This window comes from Podarcis pityusensis (genome assembly GCF_964106645.2).
Source record: "Podarcis pityusensis genome assembly, chromosome: 2".
NCBI classification, from domain to species: Eukaryota; Metazoa; Chordata; class Lepidosauria; order Squamata; family Lacertidae; genus Podarcis; species Podarcis pityusensis.
The window spans coordinates 61,855,481-61,878,597 of NC_138029.1; the positions used below are offsets into that span (position 1 = coordinate 61,855,481).

The 23,117-nt window shown below is 42.5% G+C and overlaps 1 protein-coding gene across 1 annotated transcript in view; it reads right to left on the reverse strand.

Moving 5' to 3' along the window:
* Positions 1–22,886, reverse strand: part of LOC308469244 (uncharacterized protein) — a 310,857-nt gene extending 287,971 nt beyond the window's left edge. The window contains exons 1-2 of the mRNA XM_080991449.1: positions 22,225–22,886; positions 12,512–12,581 (exon numbers count right to left, since the gene is read on the reverse strand). Coding sequence (XP_080847575.1) covers positions 12,512–12,581; positions 22,225–22,491 — 337 coding nt within the window. The 5' untranslated portion in view covers positions 22,492–22,886. The remainder of the gene's footprint in view (positions 1–12,511; positions 12,582–22,224) is intronic.
* Between the last annotated feature and the right edge of the window lie 231 nt (positions 22,887–23,117).

Below are 23,117 nucleotides of genomic sequence, written 5' to 3' on the forward strand. Positions count from 1 at the left end.
GGCGGCGGGAGGCCTCATTAGGGAAAGTGCGCCTCGGTTTAAGAACAGTTTCAGTTTAAGAACGGACTTCCAGAACGGATTAAGTTCCTAAACCGAAGTACCACTGTATATTGTTATGAGAGATGGGCAGTTAAAATGGTTCAATTTACATTTATGAGTCTTTCAAGGTACAGCCTTTAAGGATCAAACTACATGTTACATTAAAGGCTAGAGCTGTGTGTTTTCATTTAGTTAGCTGTAGATGCCCTCAACATCACTGGGACTGCAGCACCCTCCACAGCTATGATCCCAAAGAAAACTGGGATCCTCCACATAATGCTTTGAGGTTTAGAGAATGTTCCAACTAGCAACAATGAAAACTTTTTCTAAGCTTTATTACCATGGGTGGAGAAGGAAGATTTTCCTCATGATCATGGCTGGAGAGAAAATGGATAAATGTCATCTCCCTGCATGTTGGGCTCCTGAAGATTATCTTGCTTCCTACACACACACACACACACACACACACACACACACACACCTGTAACTAAAAAAGAAGTACAGACATAGCTAAACACTACTCATTCAGCATAAACCTGTAGTTTGCCCTTTAATGTAACCTTTAAAAAGAACCACATAAAAGCCACACGCGTAAACACACACCGTATTAATTAGCCATTTAAAATTAACCTTCCATCCCTGCACGAAATTCCAATGTTTGGAATTTTGGAATAGAGTATGGCATTCATTTCATGGTGAGGTAATCTGAATCATTCAGCATTATGACGCTAATGGTCAGTCACAGGTGTTTCCAGCTGGAAATAACTCTGTAACTCAAAAAATCTAAGAGTAGCATCTCTAACTAACGGACTCTAGGAGAAAGCAGGTTCTGTGATTCTACATCTACAATGTGCCTTTGCTTTTAGCAGGTTCTTTTTTCATAAGAAGCAGCAATGCAAATATAATAGAAAGCAACAAAAGTTACAGATTATTTTTTTTAAAAAACTCCTCATAGTAGTTTAAGATATGGTCAAAATGCCCAAGTGTGATATGTGAGCATTTCCTTTTCTAGCCATGTGCAGCTGGAAATGCATCTTCTTCTGTAACACCTCTTCAATGTGAATCAGTGAACACCAAAAATGGTGACCATCACAGTTGAATTGAAGTTACAAAATAAGTTGAATTGAAGTTACAAAATAATCTGTCTTTGTCAATTACACTGACAATTTTATTTTGTTTTGGTTAGTCTCTGCACTACTAGGAATTCCAAGCAAAGCAAATAATAATAATAATAATAATAATAATAATAATAATAATAATAATAATTGTGTACTCTCCAGTCACTTTATTTGTACAGTGTATACAAAGAATGTAATAAGAGCCCTGTGGGAAGAGACCAATGACCTATAGAGTTCAACATTCCAGGACATGAGGGTAACAGACCCATTTCCGTTTTTGTTCCCCAGGAAGAGGTATCCAGTGCCATACTTTCTCGAATCTGAAAGTAGTATACAGTCATCATAACTAGTAACCATGGATAGCCTTATCCTCCAGGAATAAATTTAAACCATTAAGGCTGCTGCCCATCAGCACATGTGGTAGCTAATTTCACAGTTTAGCTACATACTGTGTGAAGGGGTGTGTGTGTGTGTGTGTGTGTGTGTGTGATCAGTTTCCCTGGATGACCCCACGTTTGGCACTGTGGTCTAAACCACTGAGCCTAGGGCTTGCCAATCAGAAGGTCGATGGTTCGAATCCCTGCAATGGGGTGAGCTCCCGTTGCTCGGTCCCAGCTCTTGCCCAGCTAGCAGTTCGAAAGCACGTCAAAGTGCAAGCAGATAAATGGGAAGGTAAACAGCGTTTCTGTGCACTGCTCTGGTTTGCCAGAAGTGGCTTAGTCATGTTGGCCACATGACCCGGAAAAACTGTCTGCGGACAAATGCCAGCTCCCTCGGCCAGTAAAGCGAGATGAGTGCCGCAACCCCAGAGTCGTTTGCAACTGGACTTAACTGTCAGGGGTCCTTTACCTTTACCTTTTTATGTGTGATTAACCACTTTCTACACATCTTGCTTATGTTACACACACACACACCAACCTTACTCACCATCTGTCTAACCTAAAAAGCCCTAAATGTTCTTACCTTTCCTCCAAGGGCAGTTGCTCCAACCCCTTGATCATTTTGGTTGCCCTTTTCTGAGCCATTTCTAGTTCTACCATATACTTTTCATGTATGGCAACCTAGAACTAGACACAGTATTCCAAGTGTAGTCATTCCATAGTAGTGTATAAAGATATTATGCGATAATACTGAAACTGTTGCCATGTTGATTTTATGACATTTTATTAGCCATAGTGCTTAAAGTGTTGTATTATTTTAGGTGGCTGATTTCATTGATAGCTTTGGAAACGCTTTATGACCAAATTGCGATTAGAAACAGTATATACACGTTAGAAATAAATACGTAAACAAATTATATTGACAGTTTTATTATTAGTCTCTTTTCTAATGATCCCTATAATAGAATTTGCCTTTTTAACAGCTAATACTGAGTCAACCTTTTCATTGCACTATGAAGATGATAGATTTCTTCCTTGCTCAGTCACTGCGGGCTCAGATTCCCTTAGCATATATATGAAGTTAACATTTTATGCCCAAACATGCATCACTTCACACTTACACTGAACTGCATCTGACATTTTATTCCCATTCACCCAGTCTGTAGCAATTATCTGTAACCATCTGCAATCCTTTTTAGTTTTACTACCCCAATTGGGGCAGCCACCTCACTGTTTCCCATCTAACTACAGATCATTCATTAGCAACATAAAAGAAGAAATGCCAATACAATCCTCCAGAGATCACAGTTCTTACTTTCCTCTGTGGTGAGAGCTATCCATTGAGTAAAAAGCTTTTGGAAAATCTAAGTACTTACTACTACTACTACTACTAAAAAATGCATTTATATCACACCTTTCTCTCAAGCTGGGATTCAAGGTGGCCTACAACATTTAAAAACATCATTATGAAATGCAAAGTAATAAAAACAAGCTAGGTAAAAACAATAGTTAAAATACATTTAGAACCACCATTCAAATACAGTTTCCCCTGACAGCAACCCAGTGGTCAGCAACACCTGCACCTTAGCTTTCAAAGGCCTGCCTTAGGAAGGTTTAGCCTGCTGGCGGAAGGATAAAAAGGAGAGAGCCAATCAAATCTCTCTTGGGAGGGAATTCTGCAATATGGGAGCAGCCACAGGAAAGGCTCTCTCTCTCATGTCACCAGCAACTGTGCTTCTGATGTTGATGGGGCCAAGAGAAGGTGCTCACCCGAGGACCTTAGCATCCAGGCAGGGTCGTATAGACAAAGATGCAATTTTCAGATAACCACTTCTATCTACATGCTTGCTGATATTCTTAAATAATCTGAAAAGGTTAGACAATATTCACTTTTGCAGAAGTCTTGCTGATTCTTCTTCAGTAGGGCTTATCCTTCTATATGCTTGATAATTTTGAATTTAATAATACTTTCCACCAATTTACCCAGACATTAAGCTAACTGGCCTATAATTTCATGGAACCATGACCATGTTCTAGTCCTTGGGCACAGAGTTTTATTTTATTACTTCAGTTAAGAATTGAAAGCACTTTCCTATTTTTTGTTTTTGTTTTGTTTTAGGGTGGAGCTGTTGCCTGCTCTTCTTACCCCCTGTGTTTTTATTTTTTGAGAGGGGAGAGTTGCTTGCTTTTCTTTCTTTCTTTCTGGTTGAAGACTTCCCACCGCCCTTGTGATATGGTTATTTTGTGATCCCTGTGACAAGTTTCTCCCTGAAGGCAGAAAAATATTGGGCATTACTACAATACTTTCTCTTTTGGATGTCCCTTTCATTTCATTCTAATTTATATGCTACTACTTTGTTCCTGAAGAGCTTAAGAAACCAAAGATCTTTTTTTAAAAAAAAACCCTGAAGCCTAGAGAGGAACAACTGTGTTTTAATCTAATTAATGCTCTCTGCTCTGAAGGTTGGAAAACAGAATCAGACAGTCATTAGCCAGGACATGCTATAAAAGCCATTTTTATTTTATTTTTCAGAATACGGAATGAAAAACTCAGCATTTAAGGGCTTGCAGTGTTTTCAATTACTAGTTGCTTCAATAATGTTAGTTTTACATGCTTAGTGTTTCTCATTCCATATTACGGAGTATTATTCACTATTCACTAAGAATCATATTCTTGACCGCGTTCTCAGGCAGCATGAAGTCCTTTGCTCCTGAGAGCCGTTTCAGATGTGCATTACTTCACTTATTTCCAGGACACTGCTAACTACTGCAGGTAATTGCTTGGACAAGCCAACCTTCTGCTGCAACATCAACACATGTGGTGCACAGATATCACTCCAGATGCCCCTTTGAGGCCTGTCATAAATATGCAGATGGAGCCAGGAAGGGCAGCTCTGTCATCTTTTGGACATGAACATGGGAAAGTGCAATGGGGACAGATTTGGCAACAGGTCTACAACTAATAATACTGCCAATTGCTCCTTCTTTAAACGAAATTGCTAACAGATCTCTTGACTGGAACATATGATACTCTAAGTGTGCCACTCTGTCTTTGTTTTTAAAAGACTGAAATCAACTTCCCAATAATTTGTCATGTTTAAAAAGTTTGGGAGCTTTTTAAAATAGTAATAATAATACTTTAAAGCCTGGCCTAATTTGCAGTGCAGGAAATATTCTGATTTTGTTAAAGTTCACCACAAAATTCAACCATGATTTTCTCATGGAGAAAGGTGGCACAAAAAGATTAAACATGGGCCAAGTTCCTAGGTTATTACCAAACATCAGCTAACAGTTATGCACCTTTATTTCAACCACCCAAGTGAGATCCTGCCAACTGCTAACAGTAACTACCCCTCTTACTATGTCATATGTGGAGTAACTGAGCCCACCAAATTAATTTAGGTTCACCTATTCTTGCCACATGGCCTTCACTCTGAGAAATGAAGCAACATGTGGCATTAACAGGAATCATTTCATTGTTTTTGTAAACCAGCACAATATTGGGAAATACTTGTTTTGAATTAACTTAATGTTCCACGAACAACCCTGAATCTTTCACAAAATTATACATGCAGACATTATTAATTTGAGAAGGAAACATCTTTTTTTTTTTAATCCTTGAGGAGACAAGACATTATGAATGGAGGTTTATTCTCCAATTTTTTGCTTGTTTGAGGCTAGCTACTGTAGTACTGTTGTGAAATAGTCATGGATTTGCTAGACACAGTTATTTCACACACCAGAGTGAAATTCTTACAAGAAGGATCTTGATCTGCTCAGAAGTCCAAAGCTTTCAGAAATGAGAGTTACCGTATTTTCCGTCCCATAGGATGCACCGGCCCATAGGACGCACCTGGTTTTTTGGGGGGGAATTAAGGAAAAAAGTTTTCCTTTATTTCTCCCCCAAAACCAGGTCAGGGAATCCAAACCAGGTTGGGGAACAGCGGGATGGCGGCGCTGTGCCTCCCCGCTGTCCCCCGAGCTTGTGGGGCTGCCCGATGTCTGCGCTCTGCTTCAGGGCACCCCGCGCGCCAGCAGCAGGCTGCTATCCGCAGCCTTGGGAGCCCTGCGGGAACTCCCGCGGGCTCCCCAGGCTTGCTGATAGCTTGCTGAAGCCTGGAGAGCGAGAGGGGTCAGTGCGCACCAACCCGTCTCGCTCTCCAAGCTTCAGCGAAAGCCTGCATTCGCCCCATAGGATGCACACAGATTTCCCCTTCATTTTTGGAGGGGAAAAAGTGCGTCCTATAGGGCAAAAAATATGGTACTCTCCTTTACCCTACAGCTTGCTCCTCAATACAACAAATAGGAATTATGAAAGAAAAAACAATTAGAAGGTAAACCCTTAGTATATATTACCAGTTCTGACAATCTCAGGATGTCTGTTACTGAAAGAGTGACAGTTATGTGCCTGCCTCGCAATGCATTTTTCAAATGAAAATGGCCTACTTTATATAGGTTATGTTGCAATCAATTACTGAATGAGTATTTGTCTCAGATCTAATACTAACACTGGTCTGTGCCTCTAACTTTGAAAGAAATCCCTTGTTACACAGTGAAGAATGGCTTTCCTCTACAAACGGTAATGAAGAAGAAATCCTGGTCATGTATAAAACATTATGCCTTGGATCCAAGACAAGCCTGCCAGAAATGGATTTTCCTTCCCCCTCCTCACCCCAGCAGCCCCCATCTCAAAAACAAACAAACAAACTTGCTCCTGATGACTGTGGCACAAGGAGCTGAAGGAAAGGAGAGGGACATTGTTGAAAGGAGAGAAGATACCTCCCATGAGTGCTCACTCATGCTAGCTTTAATCTGAATCCAAAACCTGTGAATACACAAGTTTTATGATACATAAATACATACCACACCTACTCTGTGGGTGGTTGTGTAACACACACACACAGAGAGAAATTGGATTAGGGCACAAATTTACTTTTCAGCTTAAAATCAAAGCAGAAACACTGTTTTTCAGTGGTGCCCATTAGGGTAGGAAAGCACTGTTAGCAATAAATTCTACAACTTGAATATTTAGGTGAAATATTCTACAATGTTGCAACCTTCCAATGTAACAATGTATTTCTACTTAAGAACCATTTGCTAAATTCATAGAAACGTAAGTGGAAAGAAACTATTTCAAAAAGTAAGATTCAAAAAATGCTTGCACTAGGTTCGTACTGTGATGCGTTAAGTTGGTTCTGTAGCAGTTACTGTCCTTCTGCTTGTACAAAAAGTGTTTTGATTGCATGAAGTTCCAGTCACACTACAGCAGAAAACATTATCTAGATGCATAAATAGCCAAATAAAGAGAACAAATGAGAAACTGAACAGTTTTTCTAGACTATTTGGCTTGCAAAGCTCTAGAGCAATTTTCCACATTATAGAATGGATTTCAGATGATTTATTAGCAAATTTCTCTTAATGGTTTCAATACTTTGGTTTCTATGGTATTCATGAAATAATATTAGCTCCCTCTGGTGGTCAACTATGCCAAAGGCTTTATAGAAAGACTGCTACTTGAGAGTTTCAGAGGACACTTCCAGTGGAATATCTGCATTTTCCACATAACTTAAGTTAGTTGTGGTTAAGGTTGTGTTCCTGTACACACTTGGTTGGGAGCAAGTCCTATTGAGCCTCTACATTAACGAGAGATCAATAAACCTCAATAAATTTATTTTTTGAAAGTTACAGAAAGTTAACTTGAGATCAAGAACATTTGGTTATTTGTAGACAACTGTGATCCTATCCCTCAGTAAGGCCAGTGCTGAGCAGGCCCTCATCCATGGGCTCCATAAAGAAAGGCAGGACATGGAGAAGTTCCAAACAGTTATTTTATGTCGCTGGCATTGGGGTTTTAAGTCTATAGTCTGGCTTCTCTCTCAAGAAGTGGAGCTCTGTCTAGTACTCACTGTGGACCTGAAGAAGCATTCTTGTGGCCCCCACAAGGGCCGTCCTTAGAGTGTCAGCCACAGATCTTTCTCAGAGAGATCTCTCTCATACTTTGTAGTGGAATGGTTCCTCTCCAATCAAAAGTTTTTCCTGGTCCCACTTGTGCCTCTCAGGGATTACCCAGGTTGTGCGAGGCCATGTCAGGTGTCCATGAATCCCAGCTGGAAGACTTAGAAGGACCTTTCTCCTCTCCTAAAGAATGCCCAGCTTATATTGAATACCCAAAACAGCCTGAGATCCAAATACCATACCACAGTGTCTATGCATTAAGATCAGATAGCCTCTTTAGCAGAAGGCCTTTTCTTGAGTAGCACCCAACCTTTGTAATGTCATTCCTAAGGAGACATGTCTGGCACCAACATTCATAGCTTTACTTATATGAACAAACATTTTGGATGATTTTGTGGGTGTTTAAATTTTTTCTGTTTTTGTTCGGCTCTTGTCTTGTTTCCATGCTTATTTGTTGGTTTTAAATTAAGAAATATTTTTAATAAAGGATTCAGCTTACCGTATTTTTCACTCTATAAGACGCACTTTTTCCCTCCTAAAAAGTAAGGGGAAATGTGTGTGCGTCTTATGGAGTGAATGCAGGCTGTGTAGCTATCCCAGAAGCCAGAACAGCAAGAGGGATCGCTGTGCAGCGCTCCCTCTCGCTGTTCTAGCTTCTGGCTTAGCTGCGTGAAGCCTCCTCATCCCGCTGCCCTGAGGAGGCTTCGCGCGGCTATCCCAGAAGCCAGAACAGCGAGAGGGAGCGCTCTCTCTTGCTGTTCTAGCTTCTGGGATAGCCCCTCAGTCGCTTCCCCCACCTCCCGGAAAAGCCCTTCTCCCTCCTCGGGGAAAAGCCCCCAAGAGCAGCACACACGCTCATGAAAGGGAGCGCTGAGCAGAGCCTGGGATGCATACAGGCTCTGCTCAGCACTCCCTTTAAATAATATTTTTTTCTTGCATTCCTCCTCTAAAAACTAGGTGCGTCTTATGGTCAGGTGCATCTTATGGAGCGAAATATACGGTAACTGTACTGCTGTTCCCAGAGCCTCTGTTCTTTGCCAAGGGTATGAGTATGGATCACCTCTTTCAAGTGGGCAAGCTCCTACTGCTCTCCCCACCCTGCCTTCCTCTCACTGCCCAGAATGGCACTTACTCCTGCTGGCTGCCTTGCCTCTTTCCTCAGGCACACCTGTTGAAGGTACTGTCTTCCCTCTTCCCATGTCCCAAACAGCCATCCTCCTTCATTCTGTTTCTCCTCCATGCGTTTCTCCTTAATCTCCAGTTACTTCATCTGCCCTCCCTATGTCTCCCTAGAGTCATTTAAAGGGTTCCACAGCCTCTGTGGCGCCTGTTGATCACTGGACCAGGCGTAAGTGAGTGGTACACCCCAGTGATATTACAAATCCACTCTACTTCCCAGTGGGGAGGAGTTGCAGTGGACTGCGTGGCCAACCACTCCCCACTGGGGACGGGGGACTTTGTCGCCCATTGCCTGGGGGATCCCAGCCACGTCAGAGCCCAGCCAGCCAATCCGCTGGCCAGGGGGACGTGCCAGGGGCCGTTTAAACTGAGATGCGAGCCAGAGGACTTCCTCTTTGGCTCGCTTCCTCAATCACCCTCCCTCCTCCCTATTTTGCAGGTTAGGCAATGGCCTTGCTATGGATTTCGGTTGATTGCCTTGGTTGTACGAGGGGCCTGGTAGGAATTTTCCCTCTTGGCAAATTGGCACTGGCCACTTGGTTTTCGCCTACCTCGTAGCAATCGTCACAATTTTGTTAGGGTTGTGGTTAGGCATTGTTTGACCTTGTATGCGGGAGGGGAGGTGTGGCCATCACCTGCCCCTCCATGCTTAAGGGTATTCCGTTAAAGGAATCCGGGGGTGTTGATCTTGTCCGAAGCCCGGATGGGGGCTAGGGCCTTGACACGACCCCGACGGGAACACCAGGGGGAGCTTGAGTTGGTTCACATCGATAGGGCTCCCCCTACCGGTGGCTTACCCTTACTGGACTTCCTGCACAATGGGCAGGAGTCAGATATAGTCAGGTCCAATCAATGCCTAAGCCAATACTGCTCACATTCTGTAATTCAATAAAGTTGTGGCCAAAATTTGCCCAATAACATAAACCTAATATCTGTGTCCTTGTGTGTGTTATTTCCAATGAGAGGGTGGCTGCGGGATCTCGACATGCAATAGGTCCTAACATAGACTCCAAGGCAGCAAGGAGAGGAGGGCAAGTGTCTGAATCTTTTGATCAATTTTCAATCATGGGTCTCAATTTATAATAGTGTTTGAACCCAAATTTTTTTTTGTTTAATGAATCATGGTTCTGTGGTTTCAGGCCAAGATCCCAAGAGCCTATACCACTGGTTCCATATGTCTTAATCAGCAACCTACATCCCATGCAACAAATGTTTTTTTAGTGGAGGTGATTTTCCAAAATAGTTTATGTTACATCACATGTGTGTCTGCTATTTAAAATTAAAAAGGCCAGTCCTACTGGCCATGCCCCAGGACTCTGAGCACAGCTAAGTGGTAGCTCTTTGGATGCTGGCCATAACTGGCACCTCATATACTGATCCAGTTAAATGAGAATTTTGCCACAATACTGGCCGCAACTCCTGTAATTGCCCAGTAAGTAGATCTACCAATAAATTAGCCTGTGTATGAGTATAATCACTCTGCTGGAAGGCAACTTTACCATGTTCCTGGAATATTTTTCTTCTCCTTTTAAAGCAGAACTATAGGCATGGTAGTTGCCAAGCTGAAAGCCACAGCCACATGCTTCCCTTGTTCCCAAGTCACGAATTTAGTTCCATACAGAAATTGACATGATTTTCCCACAGTGAGGGGCAATGCAGATAGGGGAAATCATGTGCAGGGAGGGATAAATGTCCCTCCTCTCAGCACTGCAGCCCTGATCCAAACCTCTCCCTATATATCTTCCTTTAAAATGACTGGCAATCTGAGTGCAGATTTATTGTCCAGTTTGGCCCTGAAGAGACCAGAGAATGGGGGATGGAGAAGAAGGCAGGTAGGCAAGAAGATTGCTTCTCAGGAAGAACGGAAGGACAAAAAGAAGCACATAAAGAAGGAGATGGGTTTCCCTCAATCCTTTCCGTCTCACTCTCTTATTTTGTCTTCCTGTCCTATTTTATAATTCTACATTTATATCTCACTGTTCTCCTGAGATGGAGCCCAAAATGGCACACATGCGGTTCCCAAGCAGTCACTCCTTCAGACACTGACCAGACTCATACCTGCTTAGCTTCAGAAAGGTGGTGGCTTTATGACCCAGTAGGCAGGGTGAACAAAAGGCCAGCAAGAGACCCTTCTAAGCTATTCTAACCACTTAACATTAGCAGATATCAGTTGACTGCAAAATGTCAAATGCAACCCCAAACCCCCTCACTTACCCAGATCCTGCATCACTTTTCCTAGCTAGCAGACCAGTGTCATCATAATCAGGGAACCTAGCTGTATTTTGTTTTCAAGTGCAGGTATTAACACAAAAGAGAAGGCAAAAATATGGAACAGCTCAATCCTACAAATCAGCCTCACAAGTGCTTTCGTGCCAAGGATAAGGTCCGCCAACAGTAATGCCAGCCCATTGTAACAATAATGCTATGTCTACTCTGCTAGGAATCGAGACTAACTCTGCAGTGGAAGCATACATTTCAATGCAAAATGGGCACAAGACTGTAATCGGAAACCCCAATGAAAGATATTCATTCTGCTCCAACAACCAAAACATACATTTACAAATTAGACAGACTTCCTGTTCCTCAAACGTAACTGACATTTTGACATGCAAGAAAGAATTTTAGATTAACGTCTCAATCAATCTAGCCTATTTTAAAGAAAGTCAGTCTAGACTTTGAGCTTAAAGACAGCTATCAATTTTTTTGCTAGTGGTTAGCTAAGTAAGAGGACTGCAATTATCCTGTTACATTTAAAAGAGCTATAAGTCGAATATTTAAAACTATTATACATAATTTAAAGATCAAAAGAAGATAGCATGCTTTCCCCTTTCTCACGATTTCAGAAACGATGCTGAGCCAGACTTATAAGTTTTATGTGCACTTAGGTCAGGAAAATTCCTGCATACAATCTTTTGTCTGTTATGGTTCCAAATGCTGGAGCCTGCGATGTTTTCCTTACTAAATAATATATGAACCAACGATGTGTAGGTGGACTTCGGTTTCTGTACAAAACAAAGATATTCATATGGAAGCATTTGACCCCATCATCTAAAAAACGACCCTGCTCGTATGATGCGCTGACATGTCTAATATGGGATAGCATGCTTCATGCTGCTCCAAGTATTATGGGCAATATTCATACAAACAACTGAGTATTTGCATACTTTGTCCATACTGAAGCCATTAGACACTTATTCATTAGTTTGACCTCACAAAACACAGCTGTAACAAAAACATATCAAAACCATTCAATTATTCATTTGAGTTATTTGCTACGATGAGCGGTGAAAAGCCTACAGGGTGACTATGTAAAAGCAGTTCTTACATAGTAAGTCAGAGGTGGTTTTAGGGTAGTGCGACTGGTGTGGTTGAACTGGGCACTGTGCTGCAAGGGGCGCCACAACAATGCTGTAGAATGGAGCAAGAAAGGTGGAGGGATGCCAAATTTTAGTGTCGCACAGGGCGCCACTGAAATTTGAGTCAGTGAAAGGACTTGGGGATTCGATAAAGGTTACTTTTGATAAACAGAAAAAGCATGTAAGTATAATTTATATATCAGGCATAATTTATAGCATGATGAGAGCAAAGCCATTGTAGAAATCACAAAGGGCAATGAATTTATCACATCAGCTACTCATTTCTTACCATCTGCAGCAGAGAAATCTGTCAGATTACTTTGAGAGGGAAGATAGCCTTTCTACACTCAAAACCTCTTTGCAATTGCACACGGGCAAATGCATGTCAGGAGGACAATTCTCATCATAAAAACATCACTGCAGGTGTTTTTCATATTTTTCTGGTAAGACATTCTCAGTAACAACAAGTGACCATTCTACATACCTGGTGGGCACCTGCATTCAGATGATACGTCTCTTGCTGTCCGCAGTTTGGCTAATCCTTCACTCAGTTTCTGTTGGGGGGTGGGAGGACAAAAACATATAATTACAGAAAAGAAGTGGTGTGGGTGTGTGCATACAAATGCACCCTTTAAAGTGTATTACTGCTATTATTCATATACATACAATCCAAAGTTAAGCATTAAGGTCCACTGATTTCATTGGGAAAGTTAAGCACATGCTTACATCCCCCCCCCCCACTGAAACCATGAGATTTAAAACTGTACAGATTGACCACAATCTGTATTGTTAGCATGTGATGTGCCGTCTTAACTTTCTTTGTAGAAGACTTCATAGAACCACAGAATTGTAGAGTTGGGAGGGTCCTGAGGATCATCTAATCCAGGCTTCCTCGACCTTGGCCCTCCAGATGTTTTTGGCCTACAACTCCCATGATCCCTAGCTAGCAGGACCAGTGGTCAGGGATGATGGGAACAGTAGTCCCAAACATCTGGAGGGCTGAGTTTGGGAGTGCCTGATCTAATCCAACCCCCTGAACAGCAGGAATCTCAAGTAAAGTATTCATGACTGATGGCCATCCAACCTCTGCTTAAAAACCTTCAGGGAAGGAGAGTCCACCCCTTTTGAAGAAGTCCATTTCACTGTTTTAGCCTACAGTTATGAGATTCTATGATACAGCACTCCCAAATACATGGCAATGGTGGAAATTTATTCGGGTATGAAAGGTTGTCCCTGCCTGTATATGAAGAAGGCTTTTCTAATCTTGGGGTCATTTTTGATGGGGGTGATAGGTTTTTTTAAACCAAGTGTGATGAATTGATTCAGAAACAGAACACTCTTAGTACGTTGGTGACTAGCGTACTTCTCCATGTTCTTCTGTGCAGAGTTCTAGAAGGCTTACCTACAAATCCCTAACGTAGTTATTTATTTTATGAAATGCTTAAGGGTTGTCATTTATAAAGACTGCTGAATTCCCAACAACATGGGTAGCAACACTAAACAACTCTTGGTTGTATTTCACATTAGCTAACATCCATGGGACTGTTTTGTCTTTTAAGATGAAGAAATGCAAGTTTTGGTTTTTGTATTGTACAGATATTTGTGCTGTATGTTGTAAACCACCTTGCAGTCTTTTGATGAGGGGCAGTATATAAATTTAATAAAGAATACTAAATAACAAAAACAGCAGCAATAGCAATCATAATGAATCTGCTTGTAGCACAAACATCACAACCATTTTGCCATGTTTTGCTCCAATTCTCTCCCACAAATGCCAAGCCACGGTGTTTCTCCTTAAGTAGGCATTTCCTTCGGGTGTGTGTAGATCATTTATGGTCGGGGAGAATTCAAGGAAAGGATTAAACACTCACATTTTGATTCACTCCCTCAATTGCAAAACCATATTGTGCCAAAATGTCTAGTTCCAACCGTAGTTGCAGACACTTCCAAGTTTTAGGACTGGCCAATAAGGTGAATGTTTTAAGGCTACTAGGAAACAATATAGTTATTGTGAATTAAACCAGTGTTGTTTGTTTACAACTACATACTTCTTTAATCTGCACTCATTAACATTTCTGCTCTAGCATGAAGACCATCCACTTTGAATTGAAGTCTTTGTTTCAGAACAAGTAGAGAGGTATTACTACATCCCAGTCTTTGGGCAGGGGGTGTTAATGCATAAATTTTTTTAGTTAAATGGCAACTTGGTACCAAAGTAAAGTTTACAGAGAAGCCTTTGACTGCACTATTTAGAATTTCATTTGGCTATACGTCCAAAAGCTCTTCGTAAACTTATTAAATATTTGAACAGATAACCATATTCAGATTTTGTACCCCTTGCAAAGTTTTAATTACTTCCCAATGTCTCTGCTGGATTTCTGCCCTATGACTCAAATTTTAACTAAACAATGACAGGCATTTCTAACAATATTTTACATTAAAATAAAGTGTAAATACTAGCTGCTGAAACCAATTTTCTAAAAAATTAAATGTTGCAAATTCAAATAACAATTAATTTTCCAGATGTAAAATTCACATTGATGATATGCAATTAATGATGTCATAAGAATCCAAAGTGGAGGATGCTGAACTGCCATATCTAGAGCTTGAAGTGTACATGACAGCAAAGACGAAGGTAGAACAGAATGGCATATTTCCTTGCTGAGTTTTGTCATATTTTTTTTAAAAAAAACTATATCCCCACTCATGGAGTATACATACACCAGCTACATGACTGGCACATGTCTTGCTCACCCTGTCCTCTAGGTTCATGTTAAGTTGTGGGTGAACATATCAGACGACACAGCGATTCTTCAAACAGCTCTTGTTTATTCAGAGGCCAGAACAGAACTGAGCTGAAGGGCTCAGTCAGCCTGCTTATATAGAGCTCCAGTACAATGTTACTGTAGCAACTTTCTAAAACTATCCAATCACTGAACGTCACTTTCAATCCTTCATTTGCATAACTATCTACAGTATCCCCCTGCTGGCCCAGGGTGATAACTTCAGTACATAACAGTTCAGTTGCACCTAACTACTTCAAATCTATACCTTCACTAAAATGCCTCCAGCATGCTCATTTTTTGCTTCTACCAACACTGGAACTCCTATTTCAACAAGGCAAGGGCCATGGAGGTTTCTGCAGTTGTGAGGTCACATGAGGCTGGATCTCACTATCCAAGGGCATATGTCTCCTCCATCTGCAGAAAAAGACCAGAAGCATTCTAGACCCCTGAGTCATGCTCCCAGGGATCATAGGTTTGCACACTAAGGATTAAGCATATACATTGATGCATTTTAAAACAATAATTTTCTTAACTATTGCATTGCTGAGAGAGAACCTTTAGGTACATTTTTTGCCTTACATGATAAACACCAATAACTTTTCTTGGCTGCAAACAACTGGCCTGTACTCTCATATGACCTACCCTCTGGATGCAACTCTGGGAATTAGTAATAATAATAATAATAATAATAATAATAATAATAATAATTTATTATTTATACCCCACCCATCTGGCTGGGCCTCCCCAGCCACTCTGGGCGGCTTCCATAGAAACCAAAAATACAGTAAAATATCACACGTTAAAAACTTCCCTGAACAGGGCTGCCTTAAGATGTCTTCTGAATGTCAGGTAGTTGTTTATCGCTTTGGCATCTGCTGGAAGGGCGTTCCACAGGGCGGGCGCCACTACCGAGAAGGCCCTCTGCCTGATTCCCTGTAGCTTTGCTTCTCACAATGAGGGAACCGCCAGAAGGCCCTCGGCGCTGGACCTCAGCGTCCAGGCATAACGATGGGGGTGGAGACGCTCCTTCAGGTATACTGGACCGAGGCCGTTTAGGGCTTTAAAGGTCAGCACCAACACTTTGAATTGTGCTCGGAAACGTACTGGGAGCCAATGTAGGTCTTTCAAGACCGGTGTTATATGGTCTCGGCGGCCGCCCCCAGTTACCAGTCTAGCTGCCGCATTCTGGATTAGTTGTAGTTTCCGAGTCACCTTCAAAGGTCGCCCCATGTAGAGTGCATTGCAGTAGTCCAAGCGGGAGATAACCAGAGCATGCACCACTCTGGCGAGACAGTCCGCAGGCAGATAGGGTCTCAGCCTACGTACCAGATGGAGCTGGTAAACAGCTGCCCTGGACACAGATTTGACCTGTGCCTCCATGGACAGCTGTGAGTCCACAGTATTAAGCATTTTACGTGTACCCACACTAAAAAGATTCCTTCAAGCTTCATACATTGCTCACCTAGTACCACTGATAACACAAAGAATCCACATGTCCAGAGTCCAAAGCAGTTTTTAAAATTCACTGTTATATTTCCTTCTTTGCTTTCTTTAGATTATTTATATAGTGCTCACCTACATTCCTAACTAAAACCACTTATAAGCATTTTTCTAACACAGTAAGAGATAATCCCTGCCTTTAAAAGTTCATACAATCAAAAGAAGACAAGATAAAACACACCTGAATTTCCAGGTAGGACTGTGATTAATAATAATATAAAAACCCCTCAGTTTTGACTCATTTAGCAGCTGTGGTCACTCCTACAGAAGGATGGCCTTTGAGACACATGGCTTTGTAACCTTCAGCGTGGACTACTGTAATGCACTCTGTATGGGGTTGCCTCCAAAGACTGTTGAGAAACTTTGCCAGGTCCAAAAGTGTCTGCCTGATTAGTTACAGGGTGAGCCAAAGGGAATACATTAACCAGATGCTAAAACCAGTTGCTTTCCACCTTCTTCTCAAGTGCAATTCTGAGTGCTAGTTTGAACCTTTAAGCCCTTAACAACCACAGCCAAGATTGAGGAAAAATTTCTTTTGTCAAACTCAGAATACACTTAGAAGAGACCCAGCCCAGAGTCTTTTCTTTGCCCTGATTGGCAGACACAAAAGAGCAGGACTCTCTCAGTAGTTAACTGCTCTTCTTTATATTGTAAACTGCCCTGTGATCCTCAGGTGAAGGGTGGAATATAAATTTTAAGAATAAGAATTCCCTTCCCAAGAAAGCCTGCCAGACAGATTCCAATCTAACATGAGAACAGTGAAAACATAAATTTTAGCAGGGGTTTGAGAAGTGAGTTGGGTGTTATTTCAAGCAACTTTTTATGTTTACTTTTTGGAGTGCAATTTGCACTTGTTTATGGGGATTTAACTGATTTATTCTATAAAAAATATTAAGTTGTTTGATTTTGTAAGCCATCCTAAGGATTTATCTGGAACCAAAGTGACAAAAGCACAATGCAAACACAGGGCAACTTGGTTTATGAACTTAATCTGTTCCGGAAGTCCGTTCTTAAACCAAAGTGTTTTTAAACCAAAGTGTGCTTTCCCATAGCAGCAGGAGACTCAATTTACAAATGGAACACACTCAACAGGAAGCGAAACATGTTCTTATTCCAAGGCAAAGTTCATAAACCAAAACACCTACTTCCGGGTTTGCAGCGTTCTTAATCCAAGTTGTTCATAAACTAAGCTGTTCTTAAACCAAGGTACCACTGTAAATGAAAAAATGCAGGGCACAACATACAAATTGGAACTGTCATTTGGGCTGTAACCCTATGCACAATTTACCTGGGAGTAGACTCCATTAAACTCTATGGGACTTGCCTCTGAACAAGATTGCATAGGATTTCACTAAAAGTGGCAAATGCATGATAATGATAAGATGGAAAAATATTTCATGAAAAGCATTAATCTTTTTTATTTTTGAATCAAAATGCCTTTGTATAATGAAGCTCAAAAGGACACGATCACTTCCTCCCAAAGTTCCCAGTACTTCCACGTTGTTGGTCAGTTTCTCCCTGTTGGTGAGGACCAGTTCCAAGATAATGATGGATATAGCTGGGCAAACTGGCTGCCTCCAAAGTAACTCTGAATGTTTGTTGGAGGAAGGCAGTTTTCCCAGCTATATACAATCTATTAACAAAAACAGAGAAGTTTCTCTACTTAGCCTATTTGTTCTGTGTATTCACCAAAGTAATTGATTTCCTAACATATTGATTAGAGGAATTCTACAGGTTTCCTTTAGGACAAGGTCTGACAGATCAGAGAGGTGGTAGCCTGGGAGAAATGTTCACCCTTTGACAAGCTGTTCCTGTCCTTAAGAATATTTCTATGCAAGTTCATTTGAGATCTCCATGACTGTGTGGTTTCACCTACAGAGATACTCTTGGGACATTTTGTGCAGTATGAGAGTGAGCTATACCACATGCTGCAATGCCCCCTTGGAGCTCTCTTCTTTCAGCTAGCATGCCATCACTGATCTCCCTTCAGTGACATCTCCTCCCTTCTTTGGCACTGCCCCATAACAACTAAAAATAACAAGCTGGCAATACAGTTAATAGGCAACATTACATTTGCTTCCCTTAAGGAAATGCTTTAGCAAAAAGAACTTCCAAGGTTTAAGATTGCTTTTCTATACTGCCTTCCATTATTCCTTAGTCAATCAGTGAATTGTTCAAATCCCGAATCCATCAAGTCGATTTGTGGCTTATGCACATGAGCAAATAGCATCAAGGAAACCAGTGAACCATCTTATAAAATATAGGAAGGCAATGAAGAACTAGTTCTTCATACTGTGGATTTTGAGGCTAAGAATTATCTTCTGACATACATGACAATATTATAAAAGGAAGTGATTCACATAACGCAACAAGTAATGCACAATCCTTAACTGTCAAACACCTAACATGTAGTAGTAAGTTTCAGGGAGTGTTGCTAAGTATATGAGCCTACTACTAGGGTGGCCAAGTAAAGGAGAGGTGAGGGCTCTTGCAGCTTTAATAGTTGTGCAGAGAATGAAATTTCAGCAGGTGTAGCTTACATAAAATTCTCTCTTCTACACAACTAATACTTTCTTTCTTTCACCTGGCCACCCTATCATCATAAGAACATAAATAATAGGAAAGCATTCCCCAAGGAACATATGGATTTCCATATTATTTGTTTATACGACGTAAATATGATCTTGGTAAATGCCCATCATGGAAATGTAACCTTCACCATAGCCAGTACTTGCAAGACATTATAGTGTAATTCTAGGTGTGTTTATTGAGAAGTCCACTGAGTTCAATGGGGCTTATACACCACTAAATGTGTAAAGTTTTGCAGCCTTAGACTGCAATCCTACACACACATACCTGGATATAAGCTCAGAACTTAACCTGGAGCAGACACACATAGAATTTTCCTGGCACTCATTTAAAACAAAGCAGCTGACTTAGTAATTGTAGTAGTAATAATATATTATTATTATTATTACCCCGCCCATACATGGTGTTAATCAATGGTTAATCAACGGTGTTAATTATTCATTGATTTATCATCCAAGTGCTTCAGTACAGTCAAAAGACTTCAAAAAAATTCTCAAATATGCTCAAAAATTGCTCAACAATTAAATATTATCCAACAATCTAATTCCATTTTATAGGGCAAGAAACAATTTGTAATACTAAACAAAAATTAATGATTTGCAAAATGTATCTGGACAGGGATGAAAGTTCCCATTAGAGAGCTAAGATTTTGCCTCCCATCTGTATTTTGCTATCTTTACAATGATGCCTCTTCAAACTAAAATCAAACCAACATATATGCTGTCCATATCTTGGAATTATCGTTCCAAGTAAAGAACTGATTCTGCTATGTCAGTTCCTTTTGCTCCACTACTACTACTACTCCATAAGCGACTTCCCCACTCCTCCCCTCTTGCTCTTCTAGATCAGTCTTTCCTAACCGTGTGCCCTTCAGATGTTTCAGACTGCAGCTTTCATCAGTCCTCACCAACCTGGCCATGCTGGCTGGGACCAATAAGAGTTGTAGTCCAAAACATTTGGAGGGCAGCAGGCTAGGGAAGGCTAGTTATTTATCACATACAAATAACCTTGAACTGATCATACAAACGACATAGAAATTCCATCCCAAATCCAAAATACTGATATAAGTGCTCTATCAATAGCCAGGAGCGCACTCCAGGATATACTGCAAGTTTTACTGTGGCAGCAAAGGGATTAGGATGGAATATGCTTAACAGTTATTGGACAATTGCCTTACATGAGTGAGCTGTTAGTAATACAGCAGACTTAAGAATCCATGTAGCCTGGGAAGCATGCCCACACTATCCAGAACTGCCCATGTTTGATGGATGACATTTGAAGCTCTGCAAGATCTGTATCCGTCAGGTCCATCTGAAAACTCCCTGCTACTATTTCCTTCACTTGGCTGCTCACAATCAACAGCAAAACAGGTTAAAGACAGCCTATATACACTGCTGTCAGGTTTAAACATTGAGCAACTTGGGGGCAATTTTTCCATAATGGAGCTATACCTACTTAATGATTTACTCTGGCCTTATTTTACGTATATTTTTCATAAAGTATTCACAACCAAGAGCTATCTTGTACAATCTAATATCAAGACAACTCACAGGGAAACTGTGCTCTTAGTGCGAGTCTGGATCTGAAGCGTTTAACAATTAAAAGGTCTATCCATGATCTCCAGAATTCAAACAGCTGGCACATACTCCAAAGTCTTATGGATAAGAAAACCCTAAGTGTCATAATGAATGTTATCTAAAACTACTGGTTCAATATCATTCTCTGTCTCCTGTGGCATGAACCTTCACACTAGTCTCTGGAGAGATAATCAATATTAGCTCATTGCAACAGAATAATTAAAAAGCATTGTGCACTTTAAAGACTTGTATATTTATATTATAATGAAAGCTTATGCAATAAATAAATAAATGTGTTGGTCTTTATGGTGCCACAAGGCTCTTTCTCACATTTATATTAGTGGTTCTCACAAAAAGAGAACCCACCAGTGGAGAATCATGAAGTTTCATCACCACACAGATCAAAGAAGCTGGGCAATTAGGAAGGTCCTATTGAGGAAACACAATTAACTTTTGTAAGCAGTAAAATGTTTGGCACTTTGCTTCCATACAAGCCTTAGCATCCATCAAAATGCTTTTCATCATGCAATTAGCACACAAGCTCCAAGATATGGGTCACACTTTGTAAACCTTTGCAACTCTATTCAGAAGTACTCGAGAAATGCAATTAAATTTCTCTTTAAATCTTACAATAGCACTAACATGAAAAGGTTACTAAAGTACCTCTTATTTTGAGGAATTATTGTTAAAATGATGGGGATTTCCTCAGTCTTACAGAATGTGCTGTTCGTAATATTCAAACTTCTTCAGTGGTCCATAGAGCTTATTTTTGAAAATTTGATTCAGTCACCAATGCATGTTTTCAAAAGGTGCTGATGGCCAAGCTTTTCCCTGAGTGATAGCTTAGTTGGTAGAGCATGAGATTCTTAATCTCAGGGTCCTGGGTTTGAGCCCCATGCTGGGTGAAAGATTCCCGCACTGCAGGAGACTTGATGATCCTTGTGATCCCTTCCAATGCTACAATTCTATGATTCTATGAAATCACACCCTTTGATCTGAAAGCTCTTTCTCCTCTAATCCCAGGTGTACTGGATCTCGCTGTAGTGTACTGAAGGACAGCATTCTGCACATGCTCAAAAGCACTCTTTTGCTCCCCACCTTTTGGAACTCATAGCCCTGGAATCTGAACATATTTTCCTGGCAGTGTGTGACTAGGGCCAAGGAAATCTGAGTTCTAAGCCACTCAGTTCACTGCACCCACTGGGCCAGTCGATATATCTCAGCCTAGGCTGTTTTAATGAGGAAGAGGGTGGAGAGAGAAGGATAAAGAACGCTGTTCCAAACTCCTTGGAGAGAGGAGGAGGATAACAGCACGCAACCAAGGGCACCCCATAAACCTCGCATTCAAAGAAGCTGGAGACGCTAGTCTGCCTGCCCCTCCAGCAGCTAAGTGAGAAGAGGTAACCCGATTCGCCTGCTGCAGCAGAAGCGACACCAGTGTCCTGGAAGGCACTTTCAAGGCGAACATAGCACAGCGCGCGCTTGGGGGAGCGACGGTCTGCCAGCGCTTCATCCGATCGAAAGCTCTGGCCACGACCCGTTCGTGAAGCTCCCAGGCTTGGTCAGCCTTGGAAGGCACTCTTCACGCGGCTCAGAGCTCTTGGCATACGCCACGGTGGATCCCTGTCAATCACCGCGAGTTGTTGGAGAAGCTGGAGACGGAGAGAGCTGCCGCAGCCCTGCCCGCCTCCAGAGTCCTAGGCGTCGCAGGCGTCAGCAGCCCGTCCGCCTCCCTGCCCACTCACCTCCTGCAGGAGCCCGTCCACCTGAGGCTGCAGCAGGGCGAGCAGGGGCTCGGCGCCGAGCTGCTCGCCGGGGCTCCACGCGCGGCCGGCGGCCAACTCCTCCTCGAGGGCCACCAGCCGGCCCTCGAGCCGAGAGGTCTTGGCGTTGAGCAGGAAGCAGGCGCCCACCGAGAGGAGCGAGAAGAGCAGCGAGACGACGGCGGGGCCCTTGCCAGTGCCGCCGGGGGGCGAAGCCGCGGGCGCCTTCTTCTCCCGGGGCTCGCTCATTGCGCGGAGAGGGTGGCGGGCTCACGGTCCCCTCAGGGGGGAGGCGGCGGCGGCTCCTGAGGCGGCTCTCTCCTCGCTCCTCACACTTGGGGCGCGCTCGGCGGCGGCACCTCCTGGCAGCCGGCTGTTGAGGAAAGTGGGGCAGGAAGTTTGGGAAGCGTGGCCTCTTTCCCTAGCATGGCCCTCCAGCTGCGCGGGGCGGGGGCGGGGAGGTAGGTGGGTGGTGGACTCTCCTCCTCCTCCTCCTCCTCCTCCCTCAGCGCTCTGGGACTGGGGAGGGGGAGAAGCTCGCCAGCCCACTCCTCGTCCTCCCTGGGGATTCCGACGCGGGTAGCCTCCCCCCCCCCCATGGTTTCTCCTCAGTCTCCTCCCAGCGCGCGCGGGAACTGCGCAAATAGCCCCGGCTGAAAGGGGAGAAGGGCGCTTCCAAAGCTGGAGGTGGGTTAAGAAGGGGCTCGTCGGCGAGCCTCGAGTCGTGCCTGCAGCTGCGGAGGTGTCAAATGCGGAAGGATTCTCCTCTCTCCGCGCGCCTCCGCGCTTTGAGGAGGGTGATCGCCGCCGTCCTGTCCGTCGCTTTCTCTGGGAGAGGGTCCAGTCCCTCGAAGCCACCGGGACTATTTCCAAGC